This window comes from Hyperolius riggenbachi, chromosome 5, assembly GCF_040937935.1.
Source record: "Hyperolius riggenbachi isolate aHypRig1 chromosome 5, aHypRig1.pri, whole genome shotgun sequence".
NCBI classification, from domain to species: Eukaryota; Metazoa; Chordata; class Amphibia; order Anura; family Hyperoliidae; genus Hyperolius; species Hyperolius riggenbachi.
Window position 1 is genome coordinate 14,358,270 of NC_090650.1, and position 25,983 is coordinate 14,384,252.

The 25,983-nt window shown below is 40.0% G+C and overlaps 1 protein-coding gene across 1 annotated transcript in view; it reads right to left on the reverse strand.

Moving 5' to 3' along the window:
- The window catches only part of MEOX2 (mesenchyme homeobox 2), a 168,467-nt gene extending 147,631 nt beyond the window's left edge, over positions 1-20,836 (reverse strand). The window contains exon 1 of the mRNA XM_068235104.1: positions 20,076-20,836. Coding sequence (XP_068091205.1) covers positions 20,076-20,577 — 502 coding nt within the window. The 5' untranslated portion in view covers positions 20,578-20,836. The remainder of the gene's footprint in view (positions 1-20,075) is intronic.
- Between the last annotated feature and the right edge of the window lie 5,147 nt (positions 20,837-25,983).

Here is a 25,983-nt window from a genome sequence, read left to right on the forward strand (position 1 = left end):
CAGGGGTGCTTACAATTAGGCACCCCCCAAAATGCCAGGACAGTGAACACACCCCACAAATGACCCCATTTTGGAAAGTAGACACTTCAAGGTATTCAGAGAGGAACATAGTGAGTCCGTGGCAGATTTCATTTTTTTTTGTCGCAAGTTAGAAGAAATGGAAACTTTTTTTTTTTTTTTTTTTTGTTACAAAGTGTCATTTTCCGCTAACTTGTGACAAAAAATAAAATCTTCTATGAACTCACCATGCCTCTCACTGAATACTTTGGGATGTCTTCTTTCCAAAATGGGGTCATTTGGGGGGTATTTGTACTATCCTGGAATTTTAGCCCCTCATGAAACCTGACAGGTGCGCAGAAAAGTCAGAGATGCTTGAAAATGGGAAAATTCACTTTTTGCACCATAGTTTGTAAACGCTATAACTTTTACCCAATCCAATAAATATACACTGAATGGGTTTTTTTTTATCAAAGACATGTAGCAGAATAACTTTCGCGCTCAAATGTATAGGAAATTTTACTTTATTTGAAAACTGTCAGCACAGAAAGTTAAAAAAGTCATTTTTTTGACAAAATTCATGTCTTTTTTGATGAATATAATAAAAACTAAAACTCGCAGCAGCAATCAAATAGCACCGAAAGAAAGCTGTATTAGTGACAAGAAAAGGAGGTAGAATTCATTTAGGTGGTAGGTTGTATGACTGAGCAATAAACCGTGAAAGCTGCAGTGGTCCGAATGGAAAAAAAGGCTCTGGTCCTTAAGTGGTTTTATGACTGCAGTCCTTAAGTGGTTAAAGGCTCTGCCAATGTAAATGGATGGGACAGATTCCACTAGAGTGATTGCGATTAAGGAAATTTGCAGGACATGCAGCATTTTGGAAACGTTTCTATTCTAATTCTAATTGTATAGGAGCAGGGAAATCGCTCCCTAAATCGCCTGCAAAATGCTATCACAAATCCCTAGCCATTGTTGTGATAGAGTTTTGCGCTTTCTAGTGGGTTCCAGGCCTGATATTGATATTTTTGAGCCTCCTGGGCAGTCGGGAAAGATCTGATCTTCAGAAACCAAATCCAGTTAACACCATCTGATAATAATAATAAAAATAACCCAGCTTAAATTTTTTTTGAAAATCTTAGATATTTCCTCACGTTTCATCCGTGAAGATCAGTGCAAATAAAACTTCAGCTACCCGTCCCTTCTCAGCTTTCATCAGCCCGAAGAAATTGGAGCAAAGTAAAGGTCATTTCTAATGTTTTTTTATTTGGATGGTTATTATACTTTACTGCTGACTTTAATAAACATTAACATGGATTAAAGAGACACTGAAGCGAAAAAAAATGATGATATTATGATTTGTATGTGTAGCACAGCTAAGAAATAAAACATTAAGATCAGATACATCAGTCTAATTGTTTCCAGTACAGGAAGAGTTGAGAAACTCCAGTTGTTATCTCTATGCAAACAAGCCATTAAGCTCTCCGACTAAGTTAGTCGTGGAGAGGGCTGTTATCTGACTTTTATTATCTCAACTGTAAGTGAACTGTTTACTTTTTCTCTGCTAGAGGAGAGGTCATTACTTCACAGACTGCTCTGAAAGAATCATTTTGAATGCTGAGTGTTGTGTAATCTGCACATATTATAGAATGATGCAATGTTAGAAAAAACACTATATACCTGAAGATAAAAGTATGAGAATATTTTCTTTGCTGCTAATCTTCTAGTGATTATTCATAGTACAAAACCAATTCATTATATCATATATTTTTTTTCGCTTCAGTGTCTCTTTAAGTAGAGCGTTTCCACTTTTATAGCTGCTTAATCCAGCTACATTTCACAGCAGAATGCAGACAAGCAATTCCCTTATCACTTGCCTGGTGCCCGAGAGATGTATTACTACTCCACTGTATGTATAGTCATACGTATAGTCATACAGCAACATCCATGTGATCATCGTGAGCCGGACTTACCAGAAAAGGATAAAGATGAAACGGGGCCCTGGGCAAGATAGCAGTTTTTATCCAGCTCTGATGATCGCCTGGCTTTTTTAGTAAGATTTGCTGCGGGCTAACATCTGTTAGGCCCCTAGACTCTCTCCAGGTCCTGGGCAACTGCCTAGGTTTGCCTTGTAGATGATCCGGCTCTGGGATTTACGGTTTACCTTTTTATTATTGTCCTGGATGTATAAGAATGTACCAAATCATAAACAGAATTTTCAGCTCATTCTCTCTCTTTACTAACATAGGAAAAAAACATACAAATTATGTATTTGTTCTCACAAGTTAAGACCGGGAAGGCTATTTATATAGCGTCAAAAATAGGTATATGACAGTATATTGTCCTTTCATTAACTGTCCGTCAGAGGAGCTCACAATCTAATCCCTACCATAGTCATAGTCTATGTATGTATTGTGCAGTGTATGTATGAAGCCAATTAATTTATCTGTATACTTTTAGGGTGTGGGAGGAAACCACAGTGCCCGGAGGAAACCCACACAGACACGGAGAGAACATACAAACTCTGTGCAGATAGTGTCCTGGCTGAGATTTGAACTGGGGACCCAGCACTGCAAGGCTAGAAAGCTAGCCACTACACCATCGTGTAGACCTTACCTCTTTCTGACATTTAACCCTTAGGGCCCTTTTACACTTAATCAGTTGCTCTCAGTTAAAATGGAAAGAAAACTGATTTTCAAAGTAATGCCCATGTTTTCCTATGGCACCTTTCACTATGGCACCTTTCACACTTAACGCGATTTTAACTGAAAAATTCTTTCCAATGCACTGCTATGGAAAAAACGCGTACCAACGCACACTAACGCACACTAACGCATACCAACTGATTAAGTGTAAAAGGGCCCTTAGGCTCCTCCCCTGCCATTAACCCCTTTCTGTGACGCAATTCTAATCTCATCCCCATGACAGCAGCTCATCACTGATCCCAAACTCTAATCTCCCTACCTAATGATAACCTTAACATCTAAAACTGCGCTCATACTACCCTACTCCCTAACTCACAAAATGCGTTTCCGGTTTTTATATGCAGCCATTTTTTTTTTATGTACGATAAACTTCAAACTCAGACAGACTGATGGTCTTACAGAAGGGGTAAGCCTTCCGAAAGCCTTTTCTTTCTAACAGTTTTAGTTCTTTTTGTGTGCCTCTCCCTTTAAATGTATTTGTGCTTTTAAACTCACATTGCCTTGTGCCCCACAGAATGCATAAAGTTGCCATAGCTAACATGCACATTTCTGGTCATGGCATAGTATCCTAAAATCCTAAAAGACATCACCGACTCACTATCTGGAGATGTCAGTTAAGCTCCATACACATGTCCAACAAGCGCACGACCAACCACATGACCTGACCAAAACGCACGACCTGTATGTCCACGTGACTAGATAACTAGATGATCAACTCATGTACATACTGCCCACGCAAGCGGAATGACGGACTTCATAATATGCCTGCATTCAAAACAAGTACAAGTCAAACAAACGACTGGTACACATGCAGCCAACTGCACGACATCAGCCCAACAGCCATGTGAGTAGATCTGACAATTGGATCGGGCAAATCGGCTGTTATCAATCGCTTGTCTAGTCGTTGCTGCGCGTACACATGCCTGATTGTCGTCCAACAGACTAAAGTTAGACAATAATCAGACAGTTGGTTGGTCTGTGTGTGCGAGCCTTTAGAGTCTTAGAACTAAATAATTCCAGCATGCATGTAAATGTCATTTAAATTCTAATCAGCTCGGAAATCGGCCAATCAAAAAGCAGTAGGTATTGATCGGATTGGCCCAGTGTGAAGCTGCAAACAATTTGAAAGCTGGAATTATTGGCTATGCAGTGGAAGGATGACAAGAGGCCAAAAAAGAAAAAAGAATTGGTAATTCTATTTTTTTTTTCATTTTTTTAATCACATTATTATTGTGTTTTTTTGACATATGCCTTTTGAGCAATTTATTCTGCTTTTTTCTATTATACCAATTACCAAATGCCTGTTTATCCATTTGTTGCTATTCACAATCCATTGGCCCTTTAGAAATAACAGTTACTCCTAATAAACAACAGCTACAGCTTCTCTCTGTTCCCTGACGTTGCGGTACGGAGGTTATTGAAAAGTCTGGTTTCTAGAAAATGCTTGGCTTTGCAATAAAAGTATGCGGTAGCTGTCCAAATCTGTTAAATTAATTTCAGTGTGTGGTCATTAAGGAACTTGGGAAGAACGGGTTGCGTAAGCAGCGCCTGTCGAAAGAGCCCAGTACGGTTCTGGTTTTTACGAGGCACGGAAACGTCGGGACATCAGAAACAGCATTCTCCTGGAAATTGTTTTACTACAAACTACTTATTCCAATCCGCTTAGTGCTCGCTTGGTTATAATATACAAAAGGATGTTTATCTAGGAACCTCCCTTGGGAAAGCAGGGTTCAAAGCTGTTCAAGTATCAGTCATTTCAAGTCATTTGATTTCCTAAGTGTTATATCAAAACAGAGGACATTTAGAAGCGTTGCAAAAAAAAATTAAAAAGTTATAAGTGAAAAAAATAACTGCAAAATTAGCATTTTTCTTTTTTTTTTTTTTCCATTCTCTTTCCTTGACTTATCTTCATAATTTAGTATCCCACCAAAAATAAAATTAAACAAATTCAGTAAAATAGATAAGATTTCAAGAAATATATGATAATTGCACCTGACAGTAACTGAACTAAATGATATAGGGGTGTAGGTTAATTTTCATAACATAATATATAATTTATATATATATATAACTTTATATATAATATCAAAATCATTAATACTTCTCTGGGTTGGACTCTGGGCAGACCCAACGCGAACTTAAAAATCGTCCAGTATACAGTAGCAACATTTAACAACCCCTGAGTCATATCAGACTGTGGTGAAGAAGACTGATAAAAGATTAGTGAATAAGCAGATGTTAGGCCTCGCACACAACCCCCCAGCCATAATTTATTTTTATATCATCCCAGGCCAGTTTGCTAGGGTGACTTATGGGCTCTGTTCATTTCCAACCCATCCTTATATTAGCATACATAAGGCCCAATCCAATTCAACTTTTCTCTTCTGTGACATTTTCGAATATTATTAATAAAATGCCTTTTAAGGCACCATAAAGAAAGCACAGACGGCACATGGCAATGTTACCCTTGCCTCCACCAGGAGGTACCCCGTGTTACACTATTAGTACTCGATTGGCATGACGGTTGCTACGGTAAAACAGGTTACTAACGAGCATGCTAGTAATGTGCATTACCATAGCAACAGTCATGCTACTCCGAGGGTCTTACTAATAGCGTAAATTGTGGTACTTACTGGCGGAAGTAAGGGTAACATTGCTGTGTCTGTGCATGATAATTGTTATGTGCCTTGTACCGATTCAATTCACTTTTTCTCCTAGGAGAGAATTTTTCCTTATCTGTTTACAATAACTTTTTCAGCACTCTACAACTGAAAAAGCACCAAAAAGTACTATCAAAATTATGTTGAGTATTTTTTTTTATTTTTTTTTGCTTATTGGTGGCTTTATTGATTAGGTGTGAGAATATCACTATTATATTTAATTTAAATATTAGCCTTATTTTTTCTGAATTTATATTGTATATGAATTATAAGTCACCTAATTGCAAATATGAGATGAACATCCATTTAACTCTTAGGGCTCGTTCAGACTATGTGCGCTGCCGTGTGCCTTTTGGCAGTGCAGATAGTGTGCGACACGCAAGAACGGTAGAAGGGCATAGACAGCACTTCTACCGTCCCCATTGTATTGCGCTGCACAGCACTAGGATGCGCTATCGCGTGCTGCATGCATTTTCGGGAATCGCGGCGCAGATCCCAATCACTACAATGAATGGGATCTCTAGTGCAGTGCATAGTAGTGCAGATGGAATGCGGTCGGATGCGTTGCGTTCCGATCGCACAGCCATCTGCGCTAAATGATGTGAACGAAGCCTTAGGGCTTTTTTACTTGACAGGTTCAAGTGAAAAAAGGGTAAGAAAAAAAAAATCCAAAAACTATCAATCAATTATCTATCTATCTATCTATCTATCTATCTATCTATCTATCTATCTATCTATCTATCTATCTATCTATCTATCGATCATATCTATCTAGTAATATATCTATCTATCTACCTATATACTATTCTATGCATCCAACTATCTCTGTCATCATTTTCATATCTGTCTGCAGAGAAGCTGTGGGCCCCGGTGCAAGTTTTACATTGTGCCCCCCCAAGCACTCTATACATAACAATTGATGATACGCCACACAAAAACCTAACAAGAACAACTGCAGTGTCAGTGGTGCTAGAAGGGGGTGGGGAACAGCTTGTTAATGATTACCACTATTCAAACTATCTATAGAAGTGATTATTACCAGCACAGGGCCAATAGAGAGCTAATAATGTGGTTGAAATCGAGTCCCTCTGCGCCCCCTTTGGCCCAAGGGCACTGATGCAGTTGCTACCTATTGCTACGCCACTGAATGTGCTGGTTATCAGACATGTCCTCCAGATACACACAATAGAAAGTGTGTTTGGACAACATAGTCTGTTGCAATGCAGTGATCTGAACGAGCCCCACACAATTGTGCGCACAGTGCGTTCACCAACAGCAACACAGTGCGTATTAACTTTCCTCCTTGAGTTTTCACCATGGAGACAAGTTCAAACCTAATGGATAAAATACCTTTAAAGATCTCACTAAGCAAAAAAAATAAAATACTCAAAATAAGTTTATTATTGCTTTTTTTATTTTTAGGTTTTGTTTTTTTCAGTTGCTAAGATCTGAAAAGTTATATTTTTTTAGAGAATATAAAAAGTATCTCCTGACTCAAGAGAAAAAGTTTATTGGATGAGGACAATGGAGGTTGATGCACATAACAGTGGTAATATTTCCGTGCACAGACTGCACACGGCAAAACTACCCTTATTTCCACCAGTAAGTACCATGAGTCACGCTACAGCACAACCCGCGGCACTTGAGTAGCCTGGCCGTTGCTATGGCAATATGCATTACTGCTAGTAATTTGCATTACCATAGCAACCGTCAAGTAAGGGTGACACTGCACAGTGTCTGTGCGAGGCGATATTGCTGTTGTTTTGCGCAGTGTCCCGTATTCAATCCACTTTTTCCACAAGTTTTCTCTTAGGAGACATTTTTTCATCTTCTGTACAAAATAATTTTTCAGCATTCCACAATTTCAAAAAGTACCAAAATATAGGTGAAAAAGTACTGTCAAGATTATTATGAGTATTTTCTTACTTGCTGGGGGCTTAAAGGCATTTTAAGTTGTGAAAATATCCTCTGGGAGAAAAAGTGAATGAGAGAAAAGGGCCTTTGGGGTCGATGCACTAACTGCCCGTAATATCACCCTGAACCAGTGGTGGGCCCAAATTTCAGATCAAAGTTTGCAACTATGCATCGTAATCGTAGTGCGAAATTTCTGAGAAAATTGTAATTATTTTCGTATGTAATGGTAGTATTTCAAAGTGTTGCATATTTTTTTGCATAATTTTTGTGAAATTTCGCATAGTGTTAATAGCAAAGTCCCCATATATGCTATTGCTACCAAAATTTTCAAAAACACCTTGTAGTTTTTGAGAAACTCGATTTTAAAAATGCAAAGAAAAATGGTTTTTAAACTGTCATTTTCCTAAGTGGAAAAAACATTTTTTACTTGCATTTTTAAAAGCCAGTTTCTCAAAAACTACAAGGCCTTTTTGTAAAATTTGACTTGTACCCACGATTCTCCTTAGCATATGTAGCAATTTTGGTGTCAATAGCATGTATGGGACTTTGCTATTCACTGCCAAAGTCGGCAAGAAATGATGCAAAATTATGTGACATTTTATGCAAAATTACGAATGACTACACAAAATCAATTAATTTGCAAATCGTAATTACGTATAAGCGTAATTGTGAAAATGTATGCGATAGACGGTAGTATTACTGTTACTACCGCCAGCAGTGTACCGTGTGTTATGCTAATAGTGCGACATGCAGTACCTGATTAACTTGGACATTACTATGTTAAATGCACGTTACGCAAGTGCGCTGCCTGAACCTCTTGATGCAGCCCCACCTTTCGTGTCACCCCCTCTACTTCTAGATTGTAAGCCTTTGGCAAGGCTCTCCCTCCTTGTGTATCATACATGATTGTGGTGTGCACTCTAATCAGAGTCATTTGAACTTGTATTATTGGGACTTCCACTGCAGTGTATGATCTGGCATTGTATTATTACCTGTATTCTGTGGTGTATCTTTTTGCTTATTACCTGTATTGCATTGTTTACCTTATTGCTTGTTACCTGTATTGTGTTGTCTCTGTCACCCCTGTTGTCATTGTTTTTAATCTTATATATTGTACAGCGCTGCGTAATATGTTGGCGCTATATAAATCCAATAATAATAATCCAAGCATATGTGCTATCTTAAGGCACTTCCCTTTGCCCTAAGACCAAATTGCACTCCTACTAGGTATCCTAAAACACACTGCCTTTATATATTTTATCATATACTACCCCTCCTCTTGTTTCCTACCGTTCCCTTTAGATTGTAAGCTCACAAGGGCAGGGCTCTCTCCCCCTTTTGTGTCTTGGAAATCATTATACATTTTATTTATCATGTTACTTTTATCACTGTCATTGTCACTAATTCTGTATCTTGTATATTAGTGTACACCATTGTCTGTATTATTATGTACCCCATGTGTGTTTCTTACTTTCTACAGCGCCACGGAATATGTTGGCGCTTTATAAATCAACAATAATAATAATAATAATTACCGCCAGCTAGGGCATCCATCCTATAGTGTGAACGCACCCTTAGCTTTTGGGTTAAAATCCCTCAGTTTACACTACATGTTTTACATCAAATTCCCCTCATTTCCTGAAGAGTGAGAGATATTTCACCTTAGAGCAGCTTTTCTCCGGCACAAACCATTTTTAAACACCCCTTCACAAGAGGTTGCTGGTTATTTTATCTCCAGCTGGAAATTAAAAAAAAAAAAGTACTGTTTGTTTTTGAATCTGAAGCTGTTCTGCTATGGTGGGGAATTAAAGCGCTGTTATAATATTTTAAAAAGTGTTCTCACTGGTTCTATGTGAAAATCCATGCAATATTTCACATATTCCTTTTCAAGTTTTGCATTATTTCTGTTTTCTGTTATTTTTAATGTGTTTTTGTGCTATTTCCAGTGCGTTTTTATGGCAATTTTCTGGAATACGGTCCTTGTGAAACCGCATAGTGTTTATTTCTTGTCCATTTATTCAAAAAAGTGTGTGGTTTCCTCATAATACACATTATTTTGTGTGCTTTATATGCATTATCATAGAGGTGTCGTACTAATATGCAAACAACACATGAAATTCTGCTGCTAAATGCAGGCAGCATGGTGGCATAGTGGGCAGCATGGCGGCATAGTGGGCAGCATGGTGGCATAGTGGTTAGCACTCTTGCCTTGCAGCGCTGGGTCCCCAGTTCAAATCCCAGCCAGGGCTTTGTATGCTCTCCCCATATCTACTTAGGTTTCCCCGAGGCACTCTGGATTCCTCCCACACCCCAAAAACATACAGGTAAGTACATTGGCTTCCCCCTAAATTGGCCCTAGACTACGATACACACAATACATACATAGACTATGACTATGGTAAAGGGATTAGATTGTGAGCCCCTCTTAGGGACAGTTAAAGGAATCTCTGTCACGAAAATCTTACAATTTTAAATGCATGTAAACACATACAAATAAGAAGCACGTTTCTTCCAGGGTAAAATGAGCTGTAAATTACTTTTCTCCTATGTTGCTGTCACTTACAGTAAGTAGTAGAAATCTGACATTACCGACAGATTTTGGACTAGCCCATCTTCTCATGGGGGGGGGGAGGGGGTCAAGGTTTTCTTTATTTTTAAAAGCACTTATTGAATGGCAGTTGCTCCACCCAACTGCCAAAAAATTGTATGGTGGGCTGGGAGGCTGGCCAGCATCTTTGTATAAATCATTTTCAGGGAATGTCTTTATAAAGAATAAAGGCCGTGCTGAGAATCCCCTATGGAGGAATGGACTAGCCCAAAATCTATCGGTAATGTCAGATTTCTACCACCTACTGTAAGTAACAGCAACATATGAGAGAAAGGGCTTGATTCACAAAAGAGTGCTGACTTTTGGTACGGTCGTTTTCGCGCAAATTTTCACATGATCGCGATTTTTTGCGCGAAACGATAACGTTTGCGCGTGAAAACGTTATAGTTTCGTGTGAAAATCCGCGATCGCGCGCGATGCGAAAATTCGCGCGAAAACAGCCGTGCTAACAGTTAGCACTCTTTTGTGAATCAAGCCCAAGTAATTTATGGCTCATTTTACTCTGTAAGAAATGAACTTCTTATTTGTATGTGTTTTAAATTTTACAGATGTTTGCGACAGTTCCTCTTTAAGTGACAAGACAATATACTCTGCACAGTGCTTCGGAAGATGTCGGCGCTATGTAAATACTAAATAATAGTAACAGATGCAAAAAAAATTAGCATGCAGCAAATACAAAATTGCACAAAATGTGAAACACCCTCTGCCATGACATTGAATGCCGTGGCAGGTTCTCCCTATACACAATGATGTGGTGATCAGTAGAAAAGTTGAAAAGGCCTCTATGCAATTAACTTTCTCTCCTGAGTTTTCTCATAGATGATATTTCATTGTCAAGTACAATATATTTTAACTAAACCACCAGAAGCAAGAAAATACTCAAAATAATTTTAATAGTACTTTTTCACCCAATTGTTGGTACTTTTTTTATTACAATGTGCTGAAAAGTTACTTTAAAGAGAAGACGACAAATGATCCCTTAGGAGAAGGCTTAGGAGAAAACGTTATTGCATATGGGCCCACCTCTTTTCTATTTGATCATTATTTTAGAAATACCTTTTTTTTCGGTAATCAGTACTATTGTACGCTAGAAGAACTAATAGTCCTGTGCAGTACAAATAGTGAATGAGGCTTCCGATCACCTCTTTATGGAAATGACTGTACGACAATCCCAGGGAAGGTCGTAGTCAGTCAACTTCGCTACGCTGTAACTACGCGTAGTTTTACGCAATTACGCTTCGCCAAACTACGGCGTTTAAATCAAATATTCGCTTTGTATGTATTTCGTAGACTACGTGTTAAAATACGCAATTACGCGTAGTGCGAAGCGTAGTTTATGCGGATGCTTATGCCCTCATGCAGAAAATGTTATGCATTAATTCCTTACTATAAATGATTATCCCGGGAACTCTTCTATGCGTACTTTCCCCTTTCCAACGCGTAAATTTGTAAGCATACAATCGCACGCGGAAAATTAGACGCAAGTAACGCATTCGTACACATGTTAACTCCGCATAGTGAGTATAAGCTACGCGTAGCGGTACTTCGCTACGCATAAATTTGTAAGCGTAGTTTTAAAACTTCACCTACGAACTACGATGTGTAGATGCAAACTACGATGTGTAGATGCAAACTACGATGTGTAGATGCAAACTACGATGTGTAGATGCAAACTGGTGTAGTTTCTGCTCATCCCTGGACAATCCTCTACTTTGCAATGCTTCACACAGGGATAAAAATTCCTTTAAACTTTTATAAATGCGGTGATAAGGCTTTAAGTATAGCAGAAAAGAGATCTTTTAACAGATCGCCAAGATGGATTCAGTTCATCGATAATGCAAAGGATTTAAAGGGTACAGGAACTGAAAAAAGAACATTATGCCTTACTTACCTGGGGCGTCTTCCAGCCTCTATAAGGGCTGGTGCACACCAAGGGCTATATCCACTGAACCGTGATAACGCATATCATGGCCGTGCTAGCTTTTTTGCACGCAAATTGCAAATTTTCAAACAAAACTTCGCAATTGCGCGCAACAATGTTATCGCGGCTGTGATATGCGTTATTACGGTTTAGTAGTGAGTCAAGCCCTAAGAGCGGTTCTGAGCATTTTTGAAAATGCATGCGGTTTGAAAGCCGCTTGGCTAATGTATTTCAATGGGATGGGGCACACTAGAGACATTTGTTTTTCCCCCAAGCGCAAACTCGGGTCCTGCAGCATTTTTGCAGATTTCTGTGGCGATTCTGCCTCAATGTTAAGTACAGCAAAGTGGAAAATCGCTCTGAAAAGTGCTAGATCAGAGCGATTTTCCAAGCGTTTTTGTTACAGTAGCTGTTCAGTTACAGCTCTATTGTAACAAAAAACAAAAAACGCTACACCAAAACTTTCCCAAAAAATTGCTAGGCATGTTTAGAAAATCGCCTTGCATATGACTAGAATCGCTCTGAAATCCGCTTAAAAAAACGCTAAGCGTTTGCGGTTCCGCTAGCGGTTTTTGGTGCACTGGCCCTAAAGGTAGCCACACACCATACCATTTTTTAAATATCTGTTCAATTTAAGAATTGCAATCAATTTTTCTGACCGATTGTAACATTTCAAAAATATGACCAATGTACCATACACCTGTGTTCAATTTTCCCCCAATTATGATCAAACTGATTGGAAACTCTGAGAAAATTGCTAGGGTGTGTATATCAATAAATTGACAATCTAACACACACCATACAATCTTTAAAAAAATTGAAGAGAAATATCTGGCATTCCGGATCGATATAAATCGAAAAAAAAAACGGGAAATCCGAACGGATTTTTCAGTCGAATGAAAAAAAAGCTTTAGATTTTTTCGGGAGATACGATCGTTTTTATCGAATTGCTGTAAAATCTGATTATTTGATTGTATGGTGTGTGGCCACCTTTAGTCTGTGTTTCTCTCGCTGCAGGTCCGCTGTGCTTCAGAGTCCCACTTCCAGCTGTGTGTTGATTGTCAGTCCTCTGGGACGCGAATGTGCAGGCATGCAGGCTTGCTATCGTGCTCCCGAGGTTTGGAGCAATCTATGCATGCACGGTAGCCCGTACATGGGCAGGAGATGTAGACCTGGTGGGTCGGCCATCACTACGGGACTGCCAGCGGGACTCTGCAGCACAGCGGAGCTGTGAAGAGGGACACACAGAAGTATAGGGGCTGGAAGAAGCCTCAGGTTTATATTATGTTTCCTGTTCATGCATCCTTTAAAAAGACAAACACTTATATTGCGCTTTTCTCCTGGTGGACTGAAAGCGCCAGAGCTGCAGCTACTAGGGCGCGCTCTATAGGCAGTAGCAGTGTTAGGGAGACTTGCCCAAGGTTTCCTACTGAATAGGTGCAGCTTACTGAACAGGCAGAGCTGAGGTTTGAACCCTGGTCTCCTGTGTCAGAGGCAGAGCCCTTACACCATTACACTATTCAGCCACCCATTTAACATTATAACAGCTTTTCTCCTTTTGCACCATATGAAGAAACTACTGCTTAAATTAGCAGGTAGCTGTTAGAAATAAAATAACAGATATTTGCAAGGTGACTGGGATGTATATCACTGGGAGGTGTTTGAGGGCTTATTCACAGTGGGTACGGGAAAGCATACTTTTCATTTCCTGTATGCTTTACTGTACATGCTGTATGGGACAGTAATGCAGCATTTGCGTTGCATTGTAATGCTGCGTTGTGACTTTAATGTCGCATTACAATGCAACGTCCCGCTGCAAAGCTGTGCAAAGCTATTTTGAGATGGTGCAGAAGGAGAAGAGCTGTTACAACTTAAAATACCTCATATTCTTTGTGAATTAAGCACTATGGGCCTGATTTACAAAACGGTGCTAACAGTTAGCACGCTGGTAAAAAGCCCTTTATCACGCCTAAACTCAGTTTAGGCATGATAAGTTTAGGTGTGATAAGTTTAGGTGTGATAAGTTTAGGCATGATAAGTTTAGGTGTGATAAGTTTAGGTGTGATAAGTTTAGGCATGATAAGTTTAGGTGTGATAAGTTTAGGCATGATAAGTTTAAGCACCAACTGCGTTAGCACCACAGTGCACAGCTGATCAAGGCCTCGATTCACAAAGCGGTGATAACCCAGTTATCACGCCTAAAAGACTTTAGGCGTGATGACCTTTTCACCACTGAGTTATCACCGCTTTTTCCTGCTCTTCGCGCGAAGTTACCGCGCGTACGCGCGTTCGCGCGTTCGCGCGTGAGAGCGCGCGCAAAGTCCCATAGGGCTTAATGGGAGCTTCGCGCGAAGCGGGGACGCTGCGCGCGCACGCGCGCGGTTGCGCGCGCAAAACTTTGCGCGCGGCAACTTCGCGCGAGTTTCTTCTTATCATGCCTAAAGTGACTTTAGGCGTGATAAGGGCCTTTTCACCACGGTGCTAACACTTTGCACCGCTTGGTGAATCGAGCCCCAAAAGTTTTACACTAGCAAAGTCTGGTGCACTTCGCATAGAGTTTAATGGCGCTGCTTTGCGTGCGGGACTTTGCACGCTATCTACACTTATCTAAACTTAGCATGCCTAAACTTATCACACCTAAACTTATCACGCCTAAACTTATCACACCTAAACTTATCACGCCTAAACTTATCACACCTAAACTTATCATGCCTAAACCGGCTTTTCACCAGCGTGGTGCAACGGTTATCACGCCTAAAGTCTCTAACTGGGTTAGCACCGCTTTGTGAATCGAGCCCCATGTCTTTTAGAGTGCAATTCAGACTAATATTGTGTAATGTCATAAAAAGGCCATTATATAAAGGCTTTAAAAAAAGGTTTCAAGAGCTTATTTGAAAGTCATCAGACATGAGCGCCTCTTGGGACCTTCGTGGTGGTGTTAAAGGAGTAATTGAAGGGCTTTGGTTATACATTCCAACCTACGTATTCAAAGTACAAGCCGGTAGACTGGTGTCAAACGTCTTACCCTTAATAAGCCCTTCCTTAGATATGCCTGCCTATGCATCTTAATCCCAGAACTAGGCATTTATTTTTACAGCGATGGGACTAATTTAAACAGCCTGACAATGCAGTGATGTCTTACTCACTGAGAAGAGCAAAGTGAGAGGATTATTTAAACTTTTCACTCCCTGCACCTGCATCGTATGATTCACCACCAGTCATTTTTTTTTAACAATAGCCTCACTTACTTTTTCTGAAACTTTTTCTTATTTTAATGATATTATTTATTTATTTATTTAAGGTATTTATATAGCGCCGACATATCACGCACAGCGCTGTACAGAGTATATTGTCTTGTCACTAACTGTCTCTCCGAGGATCTCACAATCTAGTCCCTACCATAGTCATATGCCTATGTATGTATCGTGTAGTGCATGTATCATAGACTAGGGCTAATTTAGGGGAAAGGCAATTAACTTATCTGTATGTTTTTGGGATGTGGGAGGAAACCGGAGTGCCCGGAGGAAACCCACACAGACACGGAGGGACATACAAACTCCTTGCAGATGTTGACCTGGCTGGGATTCGACCCAGCACTGCAAGGCGCGAGCTCTAACCACTACGCCACCGTGCTGCCCATGGCAACGATAAAATTATTTTTGGTATAGTTGTTAAAGTAACAGCAATAGTTTTTCAGGACAATGTGCAACCACCACGTATGCAATTATGTTTGTTTTCTCCTAAGTTTTCTCCTAGGTGATATGCTCAAACTTCAGTTTAAACCACCAGCAATCAAGAAAATACTCAAAATAAATTTGATAGTACTTCTGCGCCTGCTGTTTGGTTTATTTTTTCAATTTGCAAAGTGCTGAAATTTTTTTTTTTTTTAAATTGAAGATTAAAAATTATCTCCTAGGAGAAAAAGTTAATTGCATATGGCCCATAGTTTGTTAATCCAATTTCGTGTGACTTCTCCAATACAATAATATCATTATATTCCTTACTTATGTTTTCATATATTGTTAGATATGTCTATTTATACAATGAAGCCATTGGCTAGACATTCAGCAGGAATATGCTACCATAAAATATAGAGATTGTTGCATTTAGGATATCAAATATTTGCATCTGAAATATTCTTAACATGCAAAAGTTTTAATCAGTGCTATTATTTCATTAAATTGAAACAAGTTAGAAAGAAGAAATGATACAACAATTATAGATCTACAGAAGAAATAAGTGAATACATTAGAGAACATTTGGCAAATCTGAGGGTTTTTTCTCTCTTTTTTTTGAGAAATCATTAATTTTCAATTCTTTTTAGAACACCTATGCAGATTTGTCAGTTCTGCAGACTCGCACACAGAAAGCCAGATGAGGTCTCACGAGGTGTATAATCCTCCATCGATAATACAAGTCTGCATACACACAGAAAATCAAGAATGAATGGATGATTTGTAGATGCAATAAAGAGAAAAATATCACACTTTCTAGGTCAGATATTCTTGATTTGTACAAAACTATTTTTCTTGAATATTGATGAGTTGATTCGGTATTTGAAGTGAAAAAAAGCAAAGTGAAATGTTCTTTCTTTATAGCATTTGATGCAGCTCATTTCTCCAAATTTATAAATCAAGTTCACATTTCCGCAGGTCATTTGTATTGTGTAAAATCTCTGACCTAAATGTTTAAAAAATGCCATTCTGAAAATTTTTTGAAACTTTTGGCAAAACCATGTTCTCCAAATACAAGATTGAAATATTTTAAAATCTGATGATCCGATTGCACATAATGCATATGCATTAGTAAGATTAATGTCCTTCTGAGCGTCTTATGGGTGGCTTGACTGTTTATGGAATACTTGCATTTGCCCTTCATCTTTACATTCATTTTTCAGGATTTTTTGTTATTTTTTACTAAAATTATTACTTGCTTGATTTGTTAACGCTAAACAGGTTGTATAAAAATTAAAATCTCCTTACTTTTAATAAGTCCTCCTTGGTAAGGTTGCCAATGGAATAGAACAGTAGTTTTAAATATTATGGCATATTTATAATAATAAATGACACTAGAAAGGTCCTAAGAATAACAAAGTCCCACCGCCAGACATCTCCAAAACAATTACACAATATTACTGAAGCTAATGACTTTGGCCATTAACCTAATTATGGTCAAAATAAAAAAAAAATGCACCATAATGTTCTGCTTGTTGTCAAACAGATGATGGCTCTCACACTTTTTTATGTTTGCTATAATACATATTTCAAGAAATGTTAGGACATAAATTAAACCACATAGCCTACAATATTTAAAAAATATATATTGTGCCCCAATTTATGACTTCCCTGAAAATAAATATGTAATGGCATATTAATGAGGATCTGCTTTAGTAATAATAGGATAATTAATGTACAGATTAGCGTTTGTTTTTAAAAGTCCAGGGTCAATAGACTGCTATGTGCATTAGGTGTGTAAATCACTCTGTGGCAGGTAAAATTTAAGCAACTGCAAACAGGATTAGCTTAAATTTTAGATTGGCTATTCAAAAACAGAAAGCAGACACAAAAGAGAGTGCTTTTTTTTTTAAAAAAAATGTATACGACCACGGGCTTCACAATTAAGGTGATAAGCACACATGCACACAAATATATATGTATATATATATATATATATATATATATATATATATATATATATATATATATATATATATATATATTGTACAGCACTGCAGAAGATGTCCTCTCTATATAAATACTAATATATAAATATATATATATATATATATATATATATATATATATATATATATATATATATATATATACTTTGCTGGTGATTTGCAATACTTATAGAAGTGACATTTATGAAAAAAAATTTAAACCAACAACAGCAAGCACTACCTACCGGTACCTTACAACAGTAAAAAATATGCAATTTTTTTCTGTTGTAAAGTAAAAAATAAGATACTCTGGGAATAAAATAACTTGTATTCAAGCTGTACTACTTTTATTATGATTTATGTTTACGGAAAATTACCAGTAGAGATCCTGGTATAAAGTAAAATTTAGCAAAAAAAACAAAAAAACATAAAAAAAATAAATAAAGTGAATGGTACAGGATAATATGAATACCAACTTAATAGCAATATATGAGTGGCTGTGTATGCCTGCATTCCCCTACAGCAATAATTGCTTACCCCTGACTTGCAGAATTTCATCTCAGGCACCACCCTAACCTTTTGCGCTTATTAACGGCACACCTGTAATGTCCTGTTAAAGGCGAGATCTTTAAATTCTTGCAATAAGTGATAATACCTGCGATAAAACATAGAACTGCAAGTTCTACTCCCATTCCCATCACTTATTAATGTTACAATCCCAATGTAATTTTTTCATCCTCCTTCTTAGACTTCTGCAACCATAATCTCCAGTTCCTGTGATGTTTTGATATTTTCTTTTCTTGCTCAAAAACTCACATTTTTTTTTTTTTTACAAACAATGTCTAGTTTGTGTTATTAGGATCATATTGGAGTTTTTTGAAGTTATTCATTCTCTTAATTCTATTTTAAGGTGGCTCATTAATATTTTCATATTAAAACGGTACCCCATTTCTGTGGGACTTATTATCTGCTACAATCATGTAAAAAGTGCGCCTGAAATTAATCTGATTGTAAAATTTAATTATCTTAGTTTGAATGATACAAAGTGAAGAGTTCTTAACTTCTCATTATTGAAATGAAAGAAATAAAAAGTACAATGGAAGGAACAAATTGTGACCTGGGTGACCGGCGGTATAATATTTTAAGATTCTTATTTTTTTATCACTTTATTAAGGACCATCAAAGTTTTCACTGAAAAATATAAAAGAACTGCCTCCTGTTGCAGCGTTTTTCTGCTTTTATGGTTACCGTGAATTCAAGTTGAGAAATCATTAGCTTGCATTTTATACAATCTTGTCTAAATGTAATGATTAATCAGTTACACAATCAGATTGTTACGTGTGTGTGTCCAGTGGAAGGCGCATTTAACCCATCAGGTATTGGTGCATTTTGCACCTGTAAGCACTGCTTTTAGAGGTGTACACTGTACAGGTGGCGCAAAAAGTATGTGAGCGATATGACATCCTCCAAAAGGTCTAAATGATCAAATTGAAATGAGTACCATGAATAGAGGACTAAAGCCACACTAGAATCCACCACCACGACATAATTTGCTGCTGTTAAGCTGTCAAATCAACAGGGAGCCATCTGTAGGGTTGACAAAGCGAGTTATAAAAAATCACATGCCAGTGACACCTTTAAAAAATGAGCTATGTAAAAATATTTTTGCAATAGTGTTATCATGGTAGGCGTCAAATAAATACTGTGTAAAATATATCTGTCTGTCTATTATTTTTATCCTTTATTTATGTCGCACCAACTTATCACGTAGCCCTGATCTATATCTATCTATCTATCTATCTATCTATCACCTTATCGTTTTGTTTTTTTTATCTGTCTTTCTCTTTCTCCCACTGTTGATGGTTCAATTTATTGATTGAATTTTCTTTTATGCTGGGAATACACAATGAGATTTTTCAGTCGATTCACTGTCCAATCTTATTTTTGATCGATTTTCTGATCAATTTTCTTATCTTTTCTCATCAATTTACATTCACTTCTATGGGAAATCGATCAGAAAAACGATCGAAAATAAGATCGGACATGTCAGAAGTTATCTAACAAACCAACTATCTGCTGAAAAAAACGTATGGTGTATTGCCAGCGTTAGGGCTGGTTTAACTACAAATGCAAAAGGCGAATCGCAATCGTGATTTTGCATTGCGATTTTGCCGTGATTTGCGTTGTGATTCTTTTTTTAACAGAATGAGAATCACATCGCAATTGCGCCCCAAAGCGCTGCATGTGCAAATAGCAAACGCTGAAGTAAGAATGATCCCAGGGATACATTAGCAACAGCGCTTTGCTGATCGCCGTGGTAGTGTGAACCTGCCCTAAGAAGAGTTTAGAAACATACATAGAGAGATTTACAATATTTTACTGAAAAGGAAAGGACTATTTTCTTGTTATTTTTTTCTTTTTAGGACAACTAGAGTCGACATTCGGATTGCAACAGAATGGTGTTTAATGACAGGTTCTCTTGAATTCAAAAAAGTGACAGATGGATTGATTATACCAACATCCCATTAAACTCTGCAGGATGTTTGGACCACTACAGGTTACTAGGTAATTAGGATGCCAGTTGGAGACTCCAAGGTCAAGGTGCTCTTACCTGAGCTGTCGCTCTTTCTCTTCGCCGATCTCTTGTCTATATCGGAAGGTGAAAGCGTCTGACGGCCGTAGTCCCCACTCGCGCAAGCCGAACCAGAAGAACTGTTAGTGCCCAGGGTAGAACTGTTCGAACACAAAATAGGGGGGCTGTTTCCTAATTCTGGGGGTCCCGAATCCTGCTGAAGGCAAAGGCTGTGCCGGGTGGAAGCCAGAGGAGAAGACATCTGAGGAATGTGCCAATTAGATTGCAAGCTTTGGTGTTGCTGTTGCTGGTGGTGGTGATGGTGGTGGTGGTGATGATGCCCTCGGTGGTGCTGGCTGCCAAACATGCCCTCCTCGTTGGGGTAGCCGGCGATGATGCATGATGAGGACGAAGAGGAAAGGTCAGGGTAGGACATGTGGTCAGATCTTCCATGGAGAGCCAGAGAGGATTGGGAGAAGGGGTGCAAGCCTTGAGAGGTGGCATGTGGGCTGCGAAGGCAGCCAAACAACGTGTGTTCCATGGCATGCAAAGTTTCACGTTGCAGGACGGGAGACTTAGTCAACTCCACCAGGGCTGTCACTTTTCACTGCACAATAAGAGAGGGATTTCTTTTCTCCCCCCAAAGCGTAAAAGCAGCAGGGATCAGATAATCCAGGTCTTCAGCCTGGTGGTGGCCAGTCTCCTAGGCTTAAACCCTGCACACTGACCCAGATGAGCTGCTGCTCTCAGTGAGCTACTCAGATGTCAAGAGTAGGAGAGGTTACAGGCAGCAGAAGGTGGTCCCATGGAACTGCTTTAAGGGGGAAACAGCTTGGAGAAGGATATAAATAGTGTGTAATGTGAGCAGGGGGGGCCGGCCTAGCAACACAGCACTGACCACAAACTCTCTCCAAAACTTTTGAGACAACTCTGTGCAGTGATGCTGCTGCTGCTGCTGCAACATCATCATCATCACAGTCCCTGAGATCTCAGAGCCGAGGAAGTTTACCTTTCACTATCTCCAGTCCTGCCATGGCGCAGTGCTCTTAGCCATATACGTGTGTGCGGGGCATGCTCTACCATTCTGGATGCTGGAAGAGCTCAGGAGATACCTGCTACCATCTAACTTGGGAGACACCAACTCTCAACATCACTATTATTTTACATGTAGGTCACCTTTAAAGATAAGGATTTGGCTTTAAAAAAAATAAGTTCCAAGATGATTTATTTTATTATTATTATTATTTTTTGTACAAGTGTTCTGTTAAGTAACCACTTCGCCCCAAAGCGTTTTTTACCCTAACGGACAAGAGCGATTTTCCCCTTTCAGTGCTCATCCCTTTCATTTGCCAATAGCTTAATCACTACTTATCACAAGGAAATGATCTATATCTTGTTTTTTTCACAACCAATTGGGCTTTTGGGGGTTGATATTTGTTTTCAGTAATTACTTTATTTTCTATGCATTTTAAAAGTAAAAACAAAGGAAAAAAATGATTACTATTTCTCCAATTTCATCCCCTATAGTTTTAATATAAACACTGCTACTGTACATTAAACCCACACCTTTGACTATTTGTTCTGGATATTACAAGATTTGAATTATGTCCTCAGTACAAAGTATGGTGACAATATAGTATTTGGAAATAAAGGTTTATTTTGTCTATGTTGTGTTTTTTGTTTAACTGTTCTCTCGCAGGAACGCGCAGGTGCATGCGCACAGCGACAGCAGCACTGCTTGACTTATAAAAACTTCATGGAGCCGTTAAGAGGCTCCAGCAGGACGTTTTAATATGCCTGCTTGTCTTTAAGTGGTTAAAGTGAATCCAAGGTGAGAGTGATATGGAGGCTGCCATATTTATTTCCTGTTAAACAATACCAGTTGCCTGGCAGCCCTGCTGATCTATTTAGGTGAAGTAGTGTCTGAATCACACCAGAAACAAGCATGCAGCTAATCTTGTCAGATCTGAGGGCCCGTTTCCACTAGTGCGGTGCGAATCGCTGGGATTCCACCGCTGACAAAATCGCATGCGGATGCGATTCCGCATGCGATTTTTGCCGCGATTTCGCATAGGCAGGCTATCAGCGATTTTAACCATGTCACTGCCTGGCTCAATGTACATTAGTTTTAGTGCGAATTCGCACGCGAAATTGCGGCAAAAAACACATGTGCGATTTCCCCTATTAAATACATTGCCTGCGAATCGCCTGCATTCCACACGCAGGCGAATTCTGCAGGCCCTACCGTGCAGAAAAATCCTGCACAGAAAAATGCACCAAAAAACTGACAAGTGGAAACAGTCTCATCCACTTGTATTGGTTATGCGAATCCGCATGCAGACAACGCATGCGGATTCGCTCTAGTGGAAACGGGACCTAACAATAATGTCAGAAACACCTGATCTACTGCATGCTTGTTCATGGGCTATGGCTGAGAGTATTAGAGGCAGAGGATCAGCAGGACAGCCAGGCAACTGGTATTGCTTAAAAGGCAATACATATGGCAGTTTCAATATTACTCTCACCTTCACTTTAAAGCTACCATCATTTTCCATTAGGGTGCAAGGAATGCACATGAAAGCACACATGTTGAACGTGTATGGGCTGCATTGCAAAAAAAGCAGCTATCTGTATTTTGTAATGTAACGTTTTAAAAAATGTGCAGCATGTTGAATACAGGGATGGTCGTAGTCAGCCAACTTCGCTACGCTGGAACTACGCGTAGTTTTACGCAATTACGCTTCGCCAAACTACGACTTCGAAATCAAATATTAGTTTCGTATGCAGTTCGTAGAATAAGCGTCAAAATACGCAATTATGCGTAGTGCGAAGCGTAGTGTATGCGGATGCTTATGCCCGTATGCAGAAAATTTTACGCATTAATCCCTCTTTAAATGCCTATACCGGGAACTCTTCTATGCGTACATTCCTCTTTCCAATGCGTAAATTTGTAAGCATACAATCCCACGCAGAAAATTAGCCGCGAGTAACGTAGTTCACTACGCAACACACTTGTTAAATACGCATGGTGGGCGTAAGCTACGCGTAACGGTACTTTGCTACGCGTCAATTCGTAAGCGTAGTTTTGAAACTTCACCTACGAACTACGATGCGTAGATGCGAACTACGATGCGTAAATTTGCACTGGCGTAGTTTCTGCTCATCCCTTGAATATTTCCACATACTGGGCTCGATTCACAAAGCGGTGCTAATCCAGTTAGAGACTTTAGGCATGATAACCATTGCACCACGCTGGTGAAAAGCCAGTTTAGGCGTGATAAGTTTAGGTGTGATAAGTTTAGGTGTGATAAGTTTAGGCATGCTAAGTTTAGATAAGTGTAGATCGCATGCAAAGTCCCGCACGCAAAGCAGCGCCATTAAACTCTATGCAAAGTGCACCAGACTTTGCTAGCGCAAAACTTTTGATCAGCTGTGCACTGCGGTGCTAACGCAGTTGGTGCTTAAACTTATCATGCCTAAACTTATCACACCTAAACTTATCATGCCTAAACTTATCACACCTAAACTTATCACACCTAAACTTATCACACCTAAACTTATCACACCTAAACTTATCACACCTAAACTTATCACACCTAAACTTATCACACCTAAACTTATCACACCTAAACTTATCACACCTAAACTTATCATGCCTAAACTGAGTTTAGGCGTGATAAAGGGCTTTTCACCAGCGTGCTAACTGTTAGCACCGCTTTGTGAATCAGGCCCACTGTATGTGAATCGCCTGGAATACTTTCCTATGGGGGAGGGGGGAAAGCATGCATTTCATGTGCGTTTTACATGAAAATAAATACGATACTGTATTTTTCTCCATTGAAAAAAGGAGATTATTCGTTAAAAACATGCAAACACACACAAGGGCCTCGATTCACAAAGCGGTGATAACCCAGTTATCACGCCTAAAAGACTTTAGGCGTGATGACCTTTTCACCACTGAGTTATCACCGATTTTCCCTGCTCTTCGCGCGAAGTTACCGCACGTAAGCGCGTTCGCGCGTACGCGCGTGAGAGCGCGCGCAAAGTCCCATAGGGCTTAATGGGAGCTTCGCGCGAAGCGTCGGGTGTTGCGCGCGCACTTACGCGCGTACGCGCGGCAACTTCGCGCGAGTTTCTTCTTATCATGCCTAAAGTGACTTTAGGCGTGATAAGGGCCTTTTCACCACGGTGCTAACACTTTGCACCGCTTGGTGAATCGAGCCCAAAATCTCAGAATCAAAATCGTAAAATGCCAAAATACACACGGCAGAAATCTCTTGTTTCCCCGCACAAACAAGTGTGCTCCAAGCCTTGAAAGTGGGCCTGTCATGGAAATAAAACCTGAGCCCCTCTAAGATTTCGTCGATTCAAAAGTTGAAAACTACTGCGCATGCGCGGTTCCAGGCGGCTGCTCTATGCTCTCGCTCCCATGATGTGAGCGATCTGCACATGGGCAGAATGCTCCGGGCCATGGGAGTGCAAGCAAAGAGGGGCGTGGCCTGGGTCACGCATGTGCAGTAGCTCGTAGCGATCTTCCAGAGGTTCTCAGGAAGACAGTGAGGGACCTGCAAGGCTTTGGGGGTCTGGAAGAAGCTCCAAGTAAGTAAAATAGAATTTTTTCCCCACTGACAAGTTTACTCTAAGGTTTGCTTAAAATCCAACCGGTTTATATATATTGTTCCCCACACTACCATTAGCGTGCCAGTTTGGTTGTTTAGAGGTGCTCCATCCAGTGATTGATCAAGAGACTAATCTGCTGGCTATCCCGGTATAGGCAGCCAGGAAGCCCCTCCCCTCTGACAGTATGGGTAGCCAGTGAGCCTTCCCCCTCACCTCACCTTTGTATAGGCAGCCAGGGAGCCCCTCCCCTCCGACAGTATGGGTAGCCAGTGAGCCTTCCCCCTCACCTCCCCTTTGTATAGGCAGCCAGGGAGCCCCTCCCCTCCGACAGTATGGGTAGCCAGTGAGTTTTCCCTCTCACCTCCCCTTTGTATAGGCAGCCAGGAAGCCCCTCCCCTCCGACAGTATGGGTAGCCAGTGAGTCTTCCCCTTCACCTCCCCTTTGTATAGGCAGCCAGGAAGCCCCTCCCCTCCGACAGTATGGGTAGCCAATGAGTCTTCCCCCTCACCTCCCCTTTGTATAGGCAGCCAGGGAGCCCCTGCCCTCCGACAGTATGGGTAGCCAGTGAGCCTTCCCCCTCACCTCCCCTTTGCATAGGCAGCCAGGGAGCCTCTCCCCTCCGACAGTATGGGTAGTCAGTGAGACCCCTTCATTCTCCTTAAGTCCATTCAGTTGCATTGATAACAGTGCCCCCTAGTGGTGACAAATGAGCATGTCACAAAAGGGGCGCTGTTGCCAATGCAACAGACGGGACGTAAGGAGAAAGAAGATACTGTTTGCTGTGTGTGAATCTCATGGAGGTGAGTTACTGTTCCCCCTGCTGCTGCAGTCGGCCTATTCGCCTCTGACCTCTAGCATCAACAAGGCATTTTTGCCCACAGGACTGCCGCATACTGGATGTTTTTTCCTTTTCACACCATTCTTTGTAAACCCTAGAAATGGTTGTGCATGAAAATCCCAGTAACTGAGCAGGTTGTGAAATACTCTTCATGGCTGTTCAACCCGCCCCCTATACTACATCATTAGGGTCAACTTTGACCCTCTACATCACAGTCAGCAGGCACAGGGTAGCCAATCAGGCTACACTCCCTCCTGGAGCCCCCCCCCCTTTATAAAACGCAGGCAGCGTCAGCCATTTCACTCGCTCATGTGGCTGCAGTAATTAGAGAAGGGAGAGAGCCTTGCTGCTGACATAGGGAAAGCTTAGTTAGGCTCTTGTGTTAGGCTTGTTAGCGTGCTCCTTCTTGCTGATCTTATTGCTAAAAAGCACTCCTCATCCTCAACAGCTCTTTTGAGAGCTAATGTTGTTCTTGTGATCTTTTTTTT